Source organism: Haematobia irritans, chromosome 4 (assembly GCF_050003625.1).
Source record: "Haematobia irritans isolate KBUSLIRL chromosome 4, ASM5000362v1, whole genome shotgun sequence".
NCBI lineage: Eukaryota > Metazoa > Arthropoda > Insecta > Diptera > Muscidae > Haematobia > Haematobia irritans.
Genome location: NC_134400.1, coordinates 96,920,355 through 96,936,862, shown reverse-complemented (window position 1 = coordinate 96,936,862; position 16,508 = coordinate 96,920,355). Strand labels below are relative to the sequence as shown.

At 31.4% G+C, this 16,508-nt stretch overlaps 1 protein-coding gene across 1 annotated transcript in view; it reads right to left on the bottom strand.

Moving 5' to 3' along the window:
* Positions 1–1,280: 1,280 nt before the first annotated feature.
* Positions 1,281–16,508, bottom strand: part of klu (zinc finger protein klumpfuss) — a 141,319-nt gene continuing 126,091 nt past the window's right edge. Inside the window, exon 3 of the mRNA XM_075305284.1 lies at positions 1,281–5,691. Coding sequence (XP_075161399.1) covers positions 3,192–5,513 — 2,322 coding nt within the window. The 5' untranslated portion in view covers positions 5,514–5,691 and the 3' untranslated portion in view covers positions 1,281–3,191. The remainder of the gene's footprint in view (positions 5,692–16,508) is intronic.

Here is a 16,508-nt window from a genome sequence, read left to right as displayed (position 1 = left end):
ATCCTTGCAAATCTCCCATCGGACATTCGCCATCATAGCAGCTTTCTCACGCACTAAGAGCTTACAGGTAGCCAGAGGCATACCAACAGAATCCAGTTCCCCTGGAATATGTAAGGTAGTTCCTAGCCTGGCTAACTCATCCGCTTCTCTGTTCCCCAGTATGTTCCTATGACCAGGCACTCATATTAGGTGAATATTGTACTGCTCAGCCATCTCATTGAGAAATTTGCGGCCGGTTACATGTTATGGAACACAGAGTCAAAGAATTTTATTGCAGGTTAACTGTCTGAGTATATATTAATGCCAACATTAGTTGGAAAATTACTTCTCCGCCAATTTGCTAATATTTCAGCTCGAAGAAAACTACAGTGGTAGATAATCGTTTCGCTATGTTAAGTTCCAGGTCTTTAGAATATACTCCAAAACCTACTTGTCCATCCAATTTGGAGCCGTCGGTGTAGAAATCTATATAACATTTATACCCAGTAGTCTGTGCTCCACGCTTCACTGTTGGGAATTAGAGTTTCAAACTTTTTGTCGAAAGTGGTGCAAACTTGGCGCTTTTAAAAATGTGCCTTTAGAACAACTTCCAATTTTTGCTGGGTCTATATGTATTATATACTCAAAAATAGATATTTCGATGTGTTAAAAATGGAATGACAAACTTATTGTCCATCCAATTTGGAGCCGTCGGTGTAGAAATCTATATAACATTTATACCCAGGAGTCCGTGCTGCACGCTTCACTGTTGGGAATTAGAGTTTCAAACTTTTTGTCGAAAGTGGTGCAAACTTGGCGCTTTTAAAAATGTATCTTTAGAACAACTTCCAATTTTTGCTGGGTCTATATGTATTATATACTCAAAAATAGATATTTCGATGTGTTAAAAATGGAATGACAAACTTATTACATCTCCATCACCATTCTATGATGAATGACATACTTTTCTTCAAATGAAATTTTATTATGGCGAAAAGAAATTCTCACACAATATTCTTTGGTCTAAAATTTTCCCCTAGGGAGAATGCAATGTTTTTTTCTCATATATTTAGCAGTTCTTTATGGAAATATCAGAAATTTAGATTGTTTTTGTTCACATAAAGAAGGAACTTTTGTTTGGAAAAAACTAAAATGACATTTGCAAAAAAAATGTATCAAAAAAATTAAAAATAAAATAATAAAAACACAAAAGCTTTACTTTTTTGAAATGCAAATTTCATATTTTTGCAATTTATATTTTGCTTTCTTTATTTTTTTTTTCTTTGACATTAATAAAAAAATATATATAAAAAAGATTACAAACTAATCATAACCAATTAGTATAAATAATTAAAACTAAAATGATGCTTCATTTGACAATAATGAAAACGAGTGAAAAACTTAAACAAATGTCATGATGAAAAATTTCTTTTAGAACAGTACCAAAAAAAGTGAAAAAAGTGAATGCGTTTGTTTTTAATAAATAACAGCTTAAAACTATATGACAATAATAATATAATAGGAAGGATACAGAGTGTAGAAGAAAAGGAATAAAACTTAACATTTAGCATGACAAAGGATGAGCATAAAGAACAGCTTTGTTTTTTTTTTAATAGAAATCAATTCTAAGAGTAACAGGTGGATCTAGGATTAACATAAACTCCAATGGAATCCCGTTTTAGGTTAGTAACATTAACAGTTTTTTTTTTGTCTAAAAACTACATAAAAGTAAAGTTCAAAAAATTTTTCTCGTAAAAAAATGGAATAATAACAATTGTCCTTTAGGGGAAAAACTAAGAATTGCATGGAATGGGTAACGAAGGGAATTGATTTTTTTTTTTTAAATAAAAAATTTTCTAAAAATTTTAAAAACAAACTAAAAATTAAGAAATTTAATTCATTTAATGAAATCAAAACTTAAAAGAAAATCATAAAAAACAAAAAAATATTGAGAAAACAAAAAAACAAAAATTATAATCGATTTAAAATAGATTTTAAATTTCAGAACAATATATATATATATTTTTTTTTTTTTGAAAAATTTTCACATGAAAATAAAAATTATATGGGAAAATATTAATTAATTTTTAGCCCTAGGGAGAATTCTTGGTTTGTTGGCCTTTTAATTCTAATCTTAAAAGTAATAAATAAATAATTTTTGCTGTATTTTAATTATGCGAATGAAAAATGTATACTACAATAAAATTATTTTGTTCATAAAATGGTTGGTTGGTTTGTTTGTTTTGCGTGGAGGCTCGAACTTAGGAAAATTAACAAAATTGGATTAAAATTAAAAGTAAAACTAACTTTAAAACTTAATAATAATTATAACTAACAAATGCTTTAGTAGGTGTTTGTTGTTGTTGTTTTTTTTTTTTTTAATTTAATACTATATCATGTTTATCTTGTTGATTTCGTTTGTGGTTTTGTTGAATATTAACAAGATATTTGTCATTTGAACTAATATTTTTAATTAGGTGTAACACGTAGAAAAGTTTCCCAACATCGTGATCTCTTATTGAGAGAGCTTTACATACTACTTAGATAATTTTTAATTTAATTTAATTTAATTTTAATTGTTCAGACAAAAATTTCGTAATTTTTTCAAAAAGCTCATCACGACGAAAAGATTTTAGATTTTCTTTAGATTTCCCCATAAAACAGGGAAACACCATTATTTAGAATATTTTCTAATTTGTGTTTTTAGTTTTTAAATTTGAGCATTTAGTTCTGAGGATTAGTAGTGGTAGCATAAGAGTAGGATTTTTTCTTTTCTATATTCCTTTAAACTTAAACTCAGTCTTGGCAGAGAGATTATCGATTAGTTGTGTCTTTCTAATGTTTCGTTTTTTTTTGTTGTTACTAAACATAAAATATTAAAAAAAAAATAGCTATATATCCCTAAATCATTCTATTGTAATAAGCTACTTTTTCATTTTTTTCTTCTAGTTATAAGTGTTGCTTCTTCCTATCAATTGTGGCAAGTTTGTGCTGCTGTTTTAAAAAACAAAATAAAACGATTTTTAATATTAAAAATATTCTTAAATATAATGATAATGAAAATAATAAAAAAAAATAATTACATTTCTTAACTAAAATCTCTTATCTTGTTTTGCTCTCTGTGTTCTCTACTAATATCATTTGCATGCATAGAAGCTTTCTTGAAAACGAAAGCTTTCTGTGTTAACATACCACAGACCATGGGCCCTCAACTAGGCACTCTCCGTCTTCACCACTATGGGCAGAGATGCACCAATGCTGTTATTCAAGGGCGATGTCCGCGTGTAATCTTCGTTTTTCAGCATCATGGGAATATTCATTTTCATATCGGCTAGTAGAGGTATTGTGGACTTGTTATTCTCGGAGCCCAGATGACCCCCAAGACCAGAGGTGCCGCTTTGTCTCTGTTGTTGTGATTCGTAGCGGGTGTGGGTACGCATGTGACGGGTGATCATATCTCTTCGGCAAGCGGCGTATGGGCATTGGGGGCATTTGTAGGGTTTTTCGCCTGTGTGGGTGCGTTGATGCGTCGATAGATGATCGGAGCGTGAGAAAACTTGTCCGCAAACTTTACAGGTGTATGGCTTGACGCCTGTGTGTAAACGCATGTGACGCGTCAACATATCGGAGCGTGCGAAGGATCGATTGCACACTTCACACGAATAGGCTTTGGCAATGTCATTGGAGGGATTGCGAGATTTATGGCGGGAAGCCATATGTTTGGCCAGACGATCATGTAGTGAGAACATTTGCCCACAAACCGGGCATACATAGGCCACATCCGATCCTGGAGGCATTTCTTCGACCACAGGTGAGACATCAAGATTATAACGCCAAGCTACGGATTCCTTGGTTGTGGGCGAAGCCACATCACCTTTGATAACTGGCACACCGACAGTCGAATTGTGAGCATGATGATGCAAAGGATGTATGGGCATTTCCATTTTAATCATGGCTGCTGCGGCCGCTGCAGCAGCAGCATGGGCTGCAGCAGCATGACTTAAGCCATAGGGTGAAACAGGTGCCGATGAAACCGTTGGAGGATTCGAGGTCCCACTGGTGTTGGACCCACTGCTACTATTGAGGGTCGCTGATCCACATGGAGATAGCGAGGCTGAGATCGGTTGTTGACTGGGTGGCAACATCATGGTAGTGGCCGGCAAGGGGGAAGGCGATTTGTACTTCTTGGCATTACCTCCTCCTCCTCCACTACCACCTGTGGTCATTATCTCTCCGGTGGGTGTATTAGCACCACTACGTACCGACAAATCCAATGGTCTCTCTTGGGGTGGAGGCATGATGGCTGGATCGGAAGTATTGGCCGTTGTCGTTTCACTTATTGATGTCTCACTTCGTGGCGGTGATGGCAAAGCCATGGTCACACTATGAGGAGGCGACAAATTCGAAACGGGCAAGTATTCGGCAGGTGTCTGATGAGATCTTTCCATTTTACTGCAATACTCCTTCAGTTCCTTAGACGACGGCGAGGTCTCATCCATTTGTGATGAAGCTATCGACGAGGGTGTATGTTGCATGGGCGAGGTATGGAGATCCTGTCTCCTTCGAAATACTTCATTGAGATATTTGGTGTGCAAGTAGTAGCCGAATAGGGGGGATGGTATAGGGAAATAACGGTCATAGGGACTATTGGTCATATGTGGTGGCTCAGTCTTGATATCCACGGTGAGGGGATTTTGTGCATCGTTTTCGGTTTTAATGTACTTAGCTGCAGGTAAGGACGAGGCATCCATATCAACCTCAATGTTGTTGTTGTTGTTAATATTACTCTTACTCTTGTTGTTGTTGTTGTGACAACTATTATTATTATCACCATGATGATCGAGTGGACTGATACTAACCCTAGGACTATCATCATCAGCAGGTCTTTCTTCTTCTCCCCCCACAGACATATCCTCAGCCGATTCTGGTTCTAATTCGTCACCACTACAACTTGACCTTTCCCGGGGAGACATTTTCACGTCCTCCTCCCCCTCCTCATTATTATTATTAGCCTCTTTCTTCAGATCATCTTTATCGATTAGATCCTGGTATTCATTATCGAGATCCATGCTATGATTGATATTAGCACTATTATTGTTGCTACTACTACTACTATTGTGATGGTGCAGTTTATCCAAAACAGCAGAGAGACGTTTCCGTTTCCTTTGTTTCCAGGGCATACCAGAGGAGCTATTGCTATTGGCAACCTCATTGGTGTTGGGGTTATTATGACTATCCTTGTTGTTGTTGTTTGGATTGCCACTGTTATTATTACTTTCGCTGCTAAGAGTTGCTGCTGCTGCAGCAGCTGCTGCCGCCGCTGCAGCCTGTTGTTGCAAACTCAAGGCTAGCGGTAGATTATGTGGCAGACCATAGGGCAAATGGGTATAGGGTGCATAATGATGGGATGGTGGTTGGGCCAATGTATGCTCATGCTGATAATGATGGTGATGATGATGCTGCTGCTGCTGATGGTGGTGGTGATGGGATGCTGCATGATGCCCCATAGGGTCAGTACCTTCTGCCATAGTCATTAGGTCACAGTTATTTTAAACAATTTTGCTTAGCAGTATTAGATGATCCGTTAAGACTATGCCTAACAGCTAAGAATCGTTGTATGGCTGACTTTTCGATAACCTCTATAGGGGATCCTTTCTTACAAGAGTTTGGCAATTGGGTCCTTGGAAATCCAAAGGTATCGTTGTATTAATACTGGAACGAGAAAAAAGAGAAACGCACATATGAAAATATTTGCCATATCATTTTCCAGAATTAAAGAGTTTAAGCTCTTCCAAGCCTTATATCTAATTACAACAAAATAGCAACATTTCAATAATACAGTAATGAAAAACAATAACAACAGCATTTTTCATTAAACCATGACCTCAAGCCAAATGAATAATCCCAAAATTGTAAAATTTTATTTAAAAAAAAAATTGTCAAAATGTAATTTGTATAGAAAATGTTATCAAAGTTTTATTTCTTAAAAAATTTTGTCAAAATTTTATTTCTATATAAAATTTTGTTAAAATTTCATTTCTATAGAAAATTTTGTCAACATTTTATTTATATGGAATGGTTTTAAATTTTATTTTTATAGAAAATTTGTCAAAATTTCATTTCTATAGAAAATTTTGTCAACATTTCATGTGTGTGGAAAATTTTGTTAATATTTCATTTCTATGGAAAATTTTGTCAACATTTTGTTTCTATAAAACTGATTTACACATTTTGCCAAAACTATATTACTATAGAAAATTTTGTCAACATTTTATTTCTATGCAAAAATTTGGCAACATTTTATTTTTATAGAAAATTTTGTCTAAATTTTATTTCTATAAAAAATTTTGTCAAAATTTTATTTTATAGAAAATCTTATAAATTTTTTTAAAGGAGATTTTTTCAATATTTTATTTCTACTGAAAATTTTGTAAAAATTTTATTTCTATAAAAAGTTTTGTCAAAATTTTATTTGTATAGAATATGTTATATTTTTTTCTATAGAAAAATAAAATTTTGTCAATATTTTATTTTTATAGAAAATTTTGTCAATATTTTATTTCTATAGAAAATTTTGTCAATATTTTATTTCTATGGAAAATTTTGTCAAAATTGTATATCTAAAAAAAGTTGTCAATATGTAATTTGTATAGAAAATTTTATCACAATTTTATTTCTTAAAAAAATTTGTCAAAATTTTATTTCTATGGAATGTTTTGTTAAAATTTTATTTTTATGGAAAATTTTGTAAAATTTCATTTCTATAGAAAATTTTGTCAATATTTTATTTCTATAGAAAATTTTGTCAATATTTTATTTCTATAGAAAATTTTGTGGCAAAATTTTGTTAAAATTTGATTTTTATAGGAAATTTTGTCCTATAAAATTTACTCAAACTTTTATTACTACAGAAATTTTGTCAAGATTTTATTTCTTTAAATTTCTTTTTTCAAAATTTTATTTTTATATAAAATTTTTTGAAAATGTTATTTGTATAAAAAATTTGGTCAAAAATGTATTTCTATAGGAAATTTTGTCAAAATTTTATTTCTAGAAAATTTTATCAATATTTTATTTTTTATAGAAATTTTTGTCAACATTTTATTTCTATAGAAAATTTTGTCAAAATTTTATTTCTATAGAAAAGTTTGTCAAAATTTTATTTCTATAGAAAATTTTTTGAAGATGTTATTTCTATAGAAAATTTTGTCAAAAATTTATTTCTATAGAAAATTTTGTCAAAATTGTATTTCTATAGAAAATTTTGTCAAAATATTATTTCTAGAAAATTTTATTAATATTTTATTTTTTATAGAAATTTTTGTCAACATTTTATTTCTATAAAAAATTTTGTCAAAATTGTATTTGTATAGAAAATTTTGTCAAAATTTTATTTCTATAGAAAATTTTGTCAAAATTTTATTTCTATAAAAAATTTTGACAATATTTTATTTTTTATGGAAATTTTTGTTAGTTTATATATTTTTTGCTTTTCTTTTCTCCAAAACCTTGTATTTTTTCTAACTATAAGTATGTCTCATGTCTCCTATTATAACCTATCAGAATTTATTTAATATCTAAACTCACATTTCTTTGCATACTTTAAGGGGCCCCATCATCACCATCGAACATGTTGATGTAGTTGCTGTAGTAGGAGGTAGTTTGTTGTTTTTACTGCATTGCGCTTATCCTTATTTGATATATGTGAATTGTTTCCTTTAGATTATCCTTATAAGCAGGACAAACAAGAACACAAGTTGTGCCCAAGGATTCCTTAAACAAGACAAGAAGTAAGAGAGAAAGAGGGGGAGAGAGGAAAGTAGTTCCTCTTATTTGTCTCAGCCCATTCTATGATGCAGTTATTTAGGCAGACATGGCACGTTACATTAGTTTCCACATCACCAAACTAAAATTACTCCTTAAGGTCATAAAAAGTCGACAAGAAGAATCCAACGTAGAGTTAGAGAGAATGAGAGGGAGAATACTCTATAGCCTTGAGTAAAGTTGGGGAGTAATTCATTGAAGATAGAAAAAGTTTAAGAGGCAACACGCTAGTTTAACAAAGACAAACAAACATTATAAACGTTAAACACGAGGATAAAGGTCTTAGGTTATATATCCTGTAGGGAGTTCCTGTTGTTTTTTCTTTCTTTTTCCAGTTTTACAGAAAACTGCAATGTGGTCCCTTATGGCATTTGATTTTTTGATTTTTCTTTACTGTTTACTGGTTTTATTTTTTTCTCTTTTTTATCTCTCTTCTTTGGTAAATATTGAGGTGTTGATATTTATTTTAATGACTACTTTAACCTTAACGCTCGTTTTGTTGTGATTTTATAGAGCTTCTTTTGTATAGAGCTATTATTCTTATTTTTTGTTTTTTTGTTGAGATCCTTGTTAAGCTTATTTCCTCCGGATTGGGGAAGTTACCTTGTTTTCCTTGTAATTTGTACGAAAGCATATTTCCTGGATGATACTTATCAATTAAAGTGTGAAATGTTTGATAGGGCATATAAGAGTGATCGGAAAGGATGTAGGGACAACACATTAGTCTTTATTGCTTTATTCGTAAAAAGTCGGATTGAATTAATAGTAAAAACAAACTATCTCCCAAATATAATACTTTATATATGCAAAGAAAACAAAAATTTTAATAAATTTAAATATACGTCAAATTGCTGCCATGAATACAGCAATTTGACGTTTATTTAAATCATTTCAATGTAGCAAAGTCATGTATTCTGTCTTGGTGAAAATATGTATTTTGGCTAAGAAAAACTATTGTGTCAATAAGAATTTAATTAGCTCTAGAACATCAAAAAAATATTTTATTATTGAATGATTGCATTTCAGACTATGTATTATATGATCAGGGAGACCATGTTCCCTGTTTTCATCTTTAAATCTTTTATTGTTTGGTGTTACCAAAATAGTATTTCTATCGGCCAAATGTAATTTGCTTGTTGCAATAAGAGAATTTTTTATACAAAAAAAATTTTTTTGATTCAATTACGGCCTTAATTGATCCAAGTAATTTTTCATTAGAAATTTCCTGAATCATGAAAATGATAGTATTAATCACAGAAATAATTAGAAATAAAGAACCCTGTACATTTACTTTGGTGATGATTAAATTTTTGCGCTTGCTTATGGTGATAAAGAAATTTTTTAAACCAAAAAAACAATAATTTAACTGAAATTGCTTCAGTCATAAAAATGAGAGTATCAAACATAGAAATAATTAGAAATTACAAATATACTTTATTAAACTATAATTTTTTTTGAGACTTTCAATTAATTGTTTAATTGGCTCGATTAAAATTTTAAAAAATGTTCACCAAAATATTTCCAATTAAAATTGTAATTGAACTTTTTAAAAATATTAATTAAAAATTTAATTGAGACAACATTTTTTTTTTAATTAAAACAAAAACCAATTACATAAATTAATAGTATCAATTAATTGTTTAATTTGATCAATTATTTTTTCACTTGATTTCGATGTTTGATACTATCATTTCCGTGATTGAAGACATTTCAATTAAGAATTATTTGGTTCAATTAATTTCGTGATTGAATCCAAAAATTATTTTTTTGTGTGCATTTTTCAAAAAAAATCTTTAAATACAAATCAAAAATTCAAATTGCAAATATTTCATTTCTGTGAAGAAAAAACTGTTGTTTCAGTGTACTTTTGCCTTTTGGTATAATTCAAGCCTTTCATATTTATGGTCATTTATTGGCATCATCACCATTAAATCTACTAATGATGTCATCACTATAAAAAAATTTTATTTATTACTCCTCAGTTTATCATTTCGAGGTCTCTGTTTCTTGTTTTTTTTTTTCGTTGATGGCCGTCTTTTAAGTTTCAAGTACCATCTAAATATTTTCACACATACCAACTTTTCTTAAAAAAGTTTTGATATAATCTCTCTCACAAGATTTTCGAAGCAAAGCAAGAAAAAAGCAAAGACAAAAATTTTGTCGCACTGTCTGCATTGCATGCACGATTGATCGCCCACACGGTGGATGACGTTCCCTGTCTTGGGTACTCGATTGCATGGCAAAGGTTTTCTTTTTTGTTGAAAAAATTGCTGTATCGCTGATAACAGGAAAATAAAGCAAATTATTTAACGTTTGTTTAACAATTCGGTACATTTACTGTTCCAGGGGACTCCAACTCAACCGCAATGACTCTCGTCCCCATGGATGTTTGTCAAGCTTATTAGCTTCTCCGGATACTACTTGGCTTGCGACAAAAAAAAAGTTTTATAGATAGGTAAGTACGTACACCAAGTACTTAAGCCTTAATGGATGGATGAATGCGCCATGAGGCAGACATTATTTAAGTCAATATTTGAGGATGAAGACACAAATATGTGGGGAGATTTTCGTTTTTCTTAAAAAAATGTTCGGCTCCAATATTTGTTTAACACTTAAAACTGGTGTCATTTCTTACGGACAGATCTCACTCCCACTCTAGAAAATGTTTGAGGTTTTATCGGATACTGACGATGGTCCACTGTAAACGATGCCTTGAAAAGTAAATTGTAAATATTAATTAATGACTTGTTTACTGGAAATATGCCAATTTTTCCCGAACAGATAAGAAAATAAGTACATGCATCCATGGTCTCTATATAGAGACTGACTATGGTGATGCGTTATTGTTACTTGTGAAAAAAAAATATCCTGCCAAATATTATGATTTTTCTTTATTTCTTTGTTCTCTCTCCATCTTTCACTCTTCGGTTTTTGCATTTCTTTTCATTGATGTCCGAAAATCCAGTAACAGCACCCTATTTAAATTAAATTCTTTACGACTCATTAAATATTATCCACTTAACTCCTCTGAACAAAGATAATTGTGATAAATTACACAAAAAAAAATACTTCTATGGGCTGTAACGAAATGGGTAGCGAAATGAGTTGTTATGATATGACAAAAAAATACATATATGTACAAAAATCTAGAATCCAAATGCAGATCTTACTATATAGTGAGATTTTTGAATAATAGAAACATTCTTGCAAATGATTACAACTCCAACCAACAATAAAAATCAATAATTATTTTTAAGGTATTCAAATTACCGACATGACGTGATTTCCTTAAATTGGCGCCCGACGCCAACAAAAATTTACATTGTATGCCAAATCAAAACCAGAACATTTTCAAAGTTTAGGTAATATTAAAAAACAATCATCACCAATATTAAAGTAATAAATAATTAATATACACGAGCTTTTGAAAACAGAAGATTAAGAATCTGATTAAATCATAGAGATTTAATAAAGAGGTTACCATAAGCCACGATCAGCTTATATCAAAAAAAAAACTAATTTTAGGCAAACCAAGTTTTATCAAGTTTTTGACGCCACTAAACTGTTTACTAAAGGCTAATATAAAAATTTGGAGACAATTAAATTTGCTCTTAAAGAAAATACTTTTTAATAAAAGGGATATTTCGTTTGTCTAAAATGTTGTTTCGAAGTGTTTTTTTTTTTCTTTTTTTGTGTCGGTGAGATTTTCATATAATCGGATTGATATGGATGATTTGTTTTTACCTCAAAATAAATTCCTTACATTGGCGCCCGACACGAGATCCCAAACTATAAAAACGTCCGAGGCATAGGTAAATGTAATAAAATACTGTAAACCTTGTAAAAAATTAAATCCAAATAAAAACTAATCGGTGTCCAACATGGTATCATACGATTTTTATATAAAACGGCGCCCAACGCCGGGTTTACTTTAAAGAATATTTTTTCAAGCCATATATAGAAATTTTGATTTTATTTGATCTTTCTTTTTTATTAAATAGAAAATAATTGTTCAAGCTTGAGATGTTTTTTGTATGTGTTAGTTCCTTTTATTAGTTCCAATATTTCGCAATTACGTTGAATTGCTTCATCAGGAGTAGATCTACAATAAAATTTATTAATATTTTTAATCACGACATATAAATAATTTATCACAAAATTGTTTATCAAATTATAAATAGTTCTAGCGGCTTATGTTAAGACTATTGATTTTATTTTATTAAACTTTTCCCAAATAATTAAAGATTTTAACAAATGTATATCGACAAGTATCAGGACAACAGGAAATACAAAAAGACTTTCATTATACACTTACATATAAATAACATTCAAGTGGGAAGACAACAACAACACAAAGCTTAAAAACCAATATATATAGTGAGATTCGTCTGGTACTTTTATTGCACTGATTCCCCTTTTGCTCTATATATCGTTCGAGACATACGTTTGCTTAAAATTTGGGTTTAATTTTCCATTACAAGAAGAGATTTCAAAAAAACAAAAATCTTTCGAAAAACAAGAACTCTTGCCCTCAACGATTGCTTTCCAAAGCCTTCTGCAGTATTAAACAGTTAATTTTCAAATATGGCGCCCAATGTATTTATGTAGGATTTTCGATTTATAGGTTTTCAAAAACCACCATCAGCTGATATCAAAAATGTACATATTGGATATGATAGAGAAAGTGAGATTTCAATATGATCGGATGATTAATTTTTACTTTAAAATAAAATTACTTATATTGGCGCCCAACACCAGATCGATAGAAAGAGAAGCGTTCGAGGCATAGGCAAATGTACTAAAATATTAAAGAATTATAAAAATTAAATTTAATAACGACGAATCCAATTTTTTATATAAAACGATAAAACATCCATTAAGACATAAGTTTGCTAAAAATTTGGGTTTACTTTTTCTTTACAAGGAGACATTTTCTACCCAAAAACAAAATATTCTTTAAAGAACTCTTCTTGCTATCAACGGTTGCTTTCCAAAGCCTTTGCCTATATTAAAGTAAATATAAATTTACAAATATGGCTCTCAATATAGGTTTTCAAAAACAACGGTCATCTGAGTTGAAAAGTTGGATATATATTATTTGTTTTTACCTTAAAATAATTTTCGTAAATTGGCGCCCAACGCCAGATCCAAACTATAAAAACGACCAGGACATCGATAAAAATTATTACATTTATTTTAGAGAAGATTCTTTCAAATCAACAAAACTTCGTTCGAGACAAAAGTTTGCTTTAAATTTACTTTTTCCTGCAAGAAGAATTTCTCTTGGTACTATTGCTATTATATTACGCTATATATGTAAGACTCCTGTTTGTTAAACCATTCTATACAGTAGCCCTACAAAGGATTTTTTCATATTTTTGGAACTTATATTTTCCTTCGTTTTTTTTTTGCCAATTTTAGTATGCGCAACACAATCACGCGATTTCCAGAGACTTTTTCAGACAATTACTTTTGGTATAAACACTTGCTCTTCCTCCACATTTTTATTATTATGTTTTTTATTCTTTTTGGTATGTTGTGTAGTGGATAAAGTTGGTGATATAAACTGTTAACATAATTATGAAAAATTAACAGCTTTACTCTGATGACGATGAGTACATTGTTATGGGCCTCCAGCTGAATAAACCAACAGATTTCAAACGACACCAAAATGGCTGCATATACAATATAGGAAGACAAAAGAAAGAAAAATGTTTTAAGCTAAAGCGAAAAAAAGAGTTCTTCACCACATAGCATAATTATCGTAATTTTTCATAATGCAAAAAAACTAGTAGAGGGTGGGCTATGACGGAGAATTCAGGGTGTTAATTAAACGTGGCCTGTTTTCCCCAATCATCGCTGATGGCGATATGAAATTATAATTATGAATGAAAATGATTTGTGGCTTTCTATCAGAAATAAATTTATGACCTGAACCATTGTAGGACTAACAACAGTTTTACATTGATAGGGTGGTAAAGTGTTTTTGTTTTTGTTATTTTGCAAAAAGTAAAACAAAAAATAAAATGAAAACTTACAAACCATTTATGTCATAAAGTTTGGGAGGAGTATAAAAAATGGGATACATTAAAACGAATACTATTGATTATATTTAATTAGTTTGTAAAATGAAGTAGCAATCGCATGTTAGGGTAGATTGAAAAGAGGATCCAGGTTTCCTACGTTCAGCTTACGTATAGCTCTTTTTATAATACACTTCCTTTATTCCAGAAACTCAGTGTATTTAATAAATTCCCTAATTTGTTTTCAGTCCCGTTTCCAAGATGGATCTGATCCCGAATCATTTATTTTTTCGATATTTCCATAAGAAAAAGTGTTCTTTAATGTATACATTTTATGTTATTTTGAAACAAGCAGAAGCATCTGCCGATATCAATAGGTAGTACGAACAAATCTTAAAACTGCTGCACACATAAAAATGATTGACAACTGGTGGTAGCCAATAGTATGGAAATACGACCACAGATCACAGTTTACCCACATCATTTCGTCTGGTCTCTCCGTATTGAAATATACAAATTGTTTTAATAAATCGATTTTCGCTTCTTAAACTTCTGTTTGTTTTCTCTCTCATAAATAACCCTTATACACCTCTTACCCATATAATATATAAATTTTTCAATAATTTGTTATCATTACGATACATAACCTCGTCAATAATCATTAACACTATTTATAGACATATTCCTCTAACATTTTTATTATTAAATGTGAGCTCTACAAAATAACTCTATCATCATTATTCTTGTTACAACAACTGCATACAAAACAGCCATAGAATCATTAAATGGCTATGGTACCCTTTAATGGAGATAACACATGACACAAAATCAGTCAAGTGTACCACCATCACCACTTTTATTGTTGGCAGAGTATTTCGCCATTTTTTTCAACAATAATATATGAGAAATAACCGAATACATCCCATTAAGTAGCAAGATTTTTTATAGCTTTTTGAAATAAAGAGCATTGTTACAAAACCAAACCCAAAATGGCTAATAAAACAATTAACAAAGTGAAGAGGAAATAAAAACAAACAAGAATTAATTCCAATTAACACTTTTAGTTTTCTTTTTTATCGTGCGGTTTACGCCCACATAAATTATATTACTCAAGCAGTTGAGGCCAAATAAAATAGCAGACATTTGCTCACAAATATACGCGAACAGTATATCTTTTAATATAACTAAAGTTAGTGTAAATTTCAATTTATTCACGGAATCTTTTTCTTTTAAAATTTTAAAAGTAAAGAAAATGTGTTTTTCAAGCTATTCTCTAAATCGCAAATTGGCTGACCTATGTCCTCGACAGCCTCATGAATTTTATCTTTCAGGTTTGAAATGGAAGCAAAGATGTTGGTGTGGATCTTATCCCTAATGTGGTCTCAAAAAATGGAGCAGCAACCAGAATATTTCGATCATCACTTCGAGAGATAACACGTTCCGTAAACATTTCCCATAAAAGTGCAATTTTCTCGTAGCATTGTTCTCATCAGTCCCATCTAACTCCGATCCATTCTTATTTTCAAAAAACCAAGGTCCAATGACCCCGTCGGACCATGAACCGCACTAAACAGTTAAACTGTGAGGATGGAGATGTTTTTCAACAATAATTCAATGGTTTCTGATCCTAAGACATACAAAGATTGCAATTAACATAGCCAATGCGGTGGAAATTGGCCTCATCATTCAAGAAAATTGAATTTCATAAACTGTGACTACACGATTTTCACTATTTATACAGTCAAACATATGGAACAGCGCATATGTTTGCAACGCCCAGAAGGATAGACAGATGATGTATTTGGCAATAATGCTTCCCCTTAGTCGACCTATTCGAGCCCGTCAGTGAACAGATATTTGTAATGTAATTATGTGTTTTGTGTCAGAATAGAACCATATTGATTTTGGAAGAAATCGGTTCAGATTTAGATATAGCTATATATACACGTGATAGTGTAGTCAATTGTGCCAAATTTGGTTGAAGTAGGTTCGCCCGATTTATACTCATATGACCACAAAGGCCAAAGTTTTACTCCGATCTACGTAAAATTTCGCACAGGGAATATAATGAATATTCTAGCAATGCATGTAAATTTTGGTTGAAATCGGTTCAGATTTATATATAGCTCTCATACATATCTTTAGCCCGTTATGCACTTATATGGCCCCTGAGGCCAAAATTGCACTTCGATTTATTTGAAATTTTGCAAAGAGAGTAGAATTGCCATTTTAACTGTGTAAAGGGTGATACGGTCAAAATATGGTCAATATAAACTTGACGTATTTCTTTCAATTTTGCATTTAAAAAACCTGAACATCCCTCATTTTGAAGGTGTGTGTGTGTAGAATGTTGCTCCTGTTTTGATTTTGGAATTCACTCTTCAGTTGTCAAAATGCCGTCAAAGCAAGAGCAGCGTATCAAAATTTTGCTGCGCATCGCGAAAATCCGAGCTACTCGCACGCAAAGCTGGCAAAATCGCTAAAAGTTGCCAAATCAACCGTTACAAATGCAATTAAAGTGTTTGGGGAACGTTTGTCGACAGCCAGGAAGTCTGGATCGGGGGGAAATCGAAAACCGGAAGCCGCTGAGACGACAAAGAGAGTTGCCGGTAGTTTCAAGCGAAACCCTAACCTCTCTCCCCGAGATGCCGCAAATAAGCTGTGTGTATCGTCCACAACCGT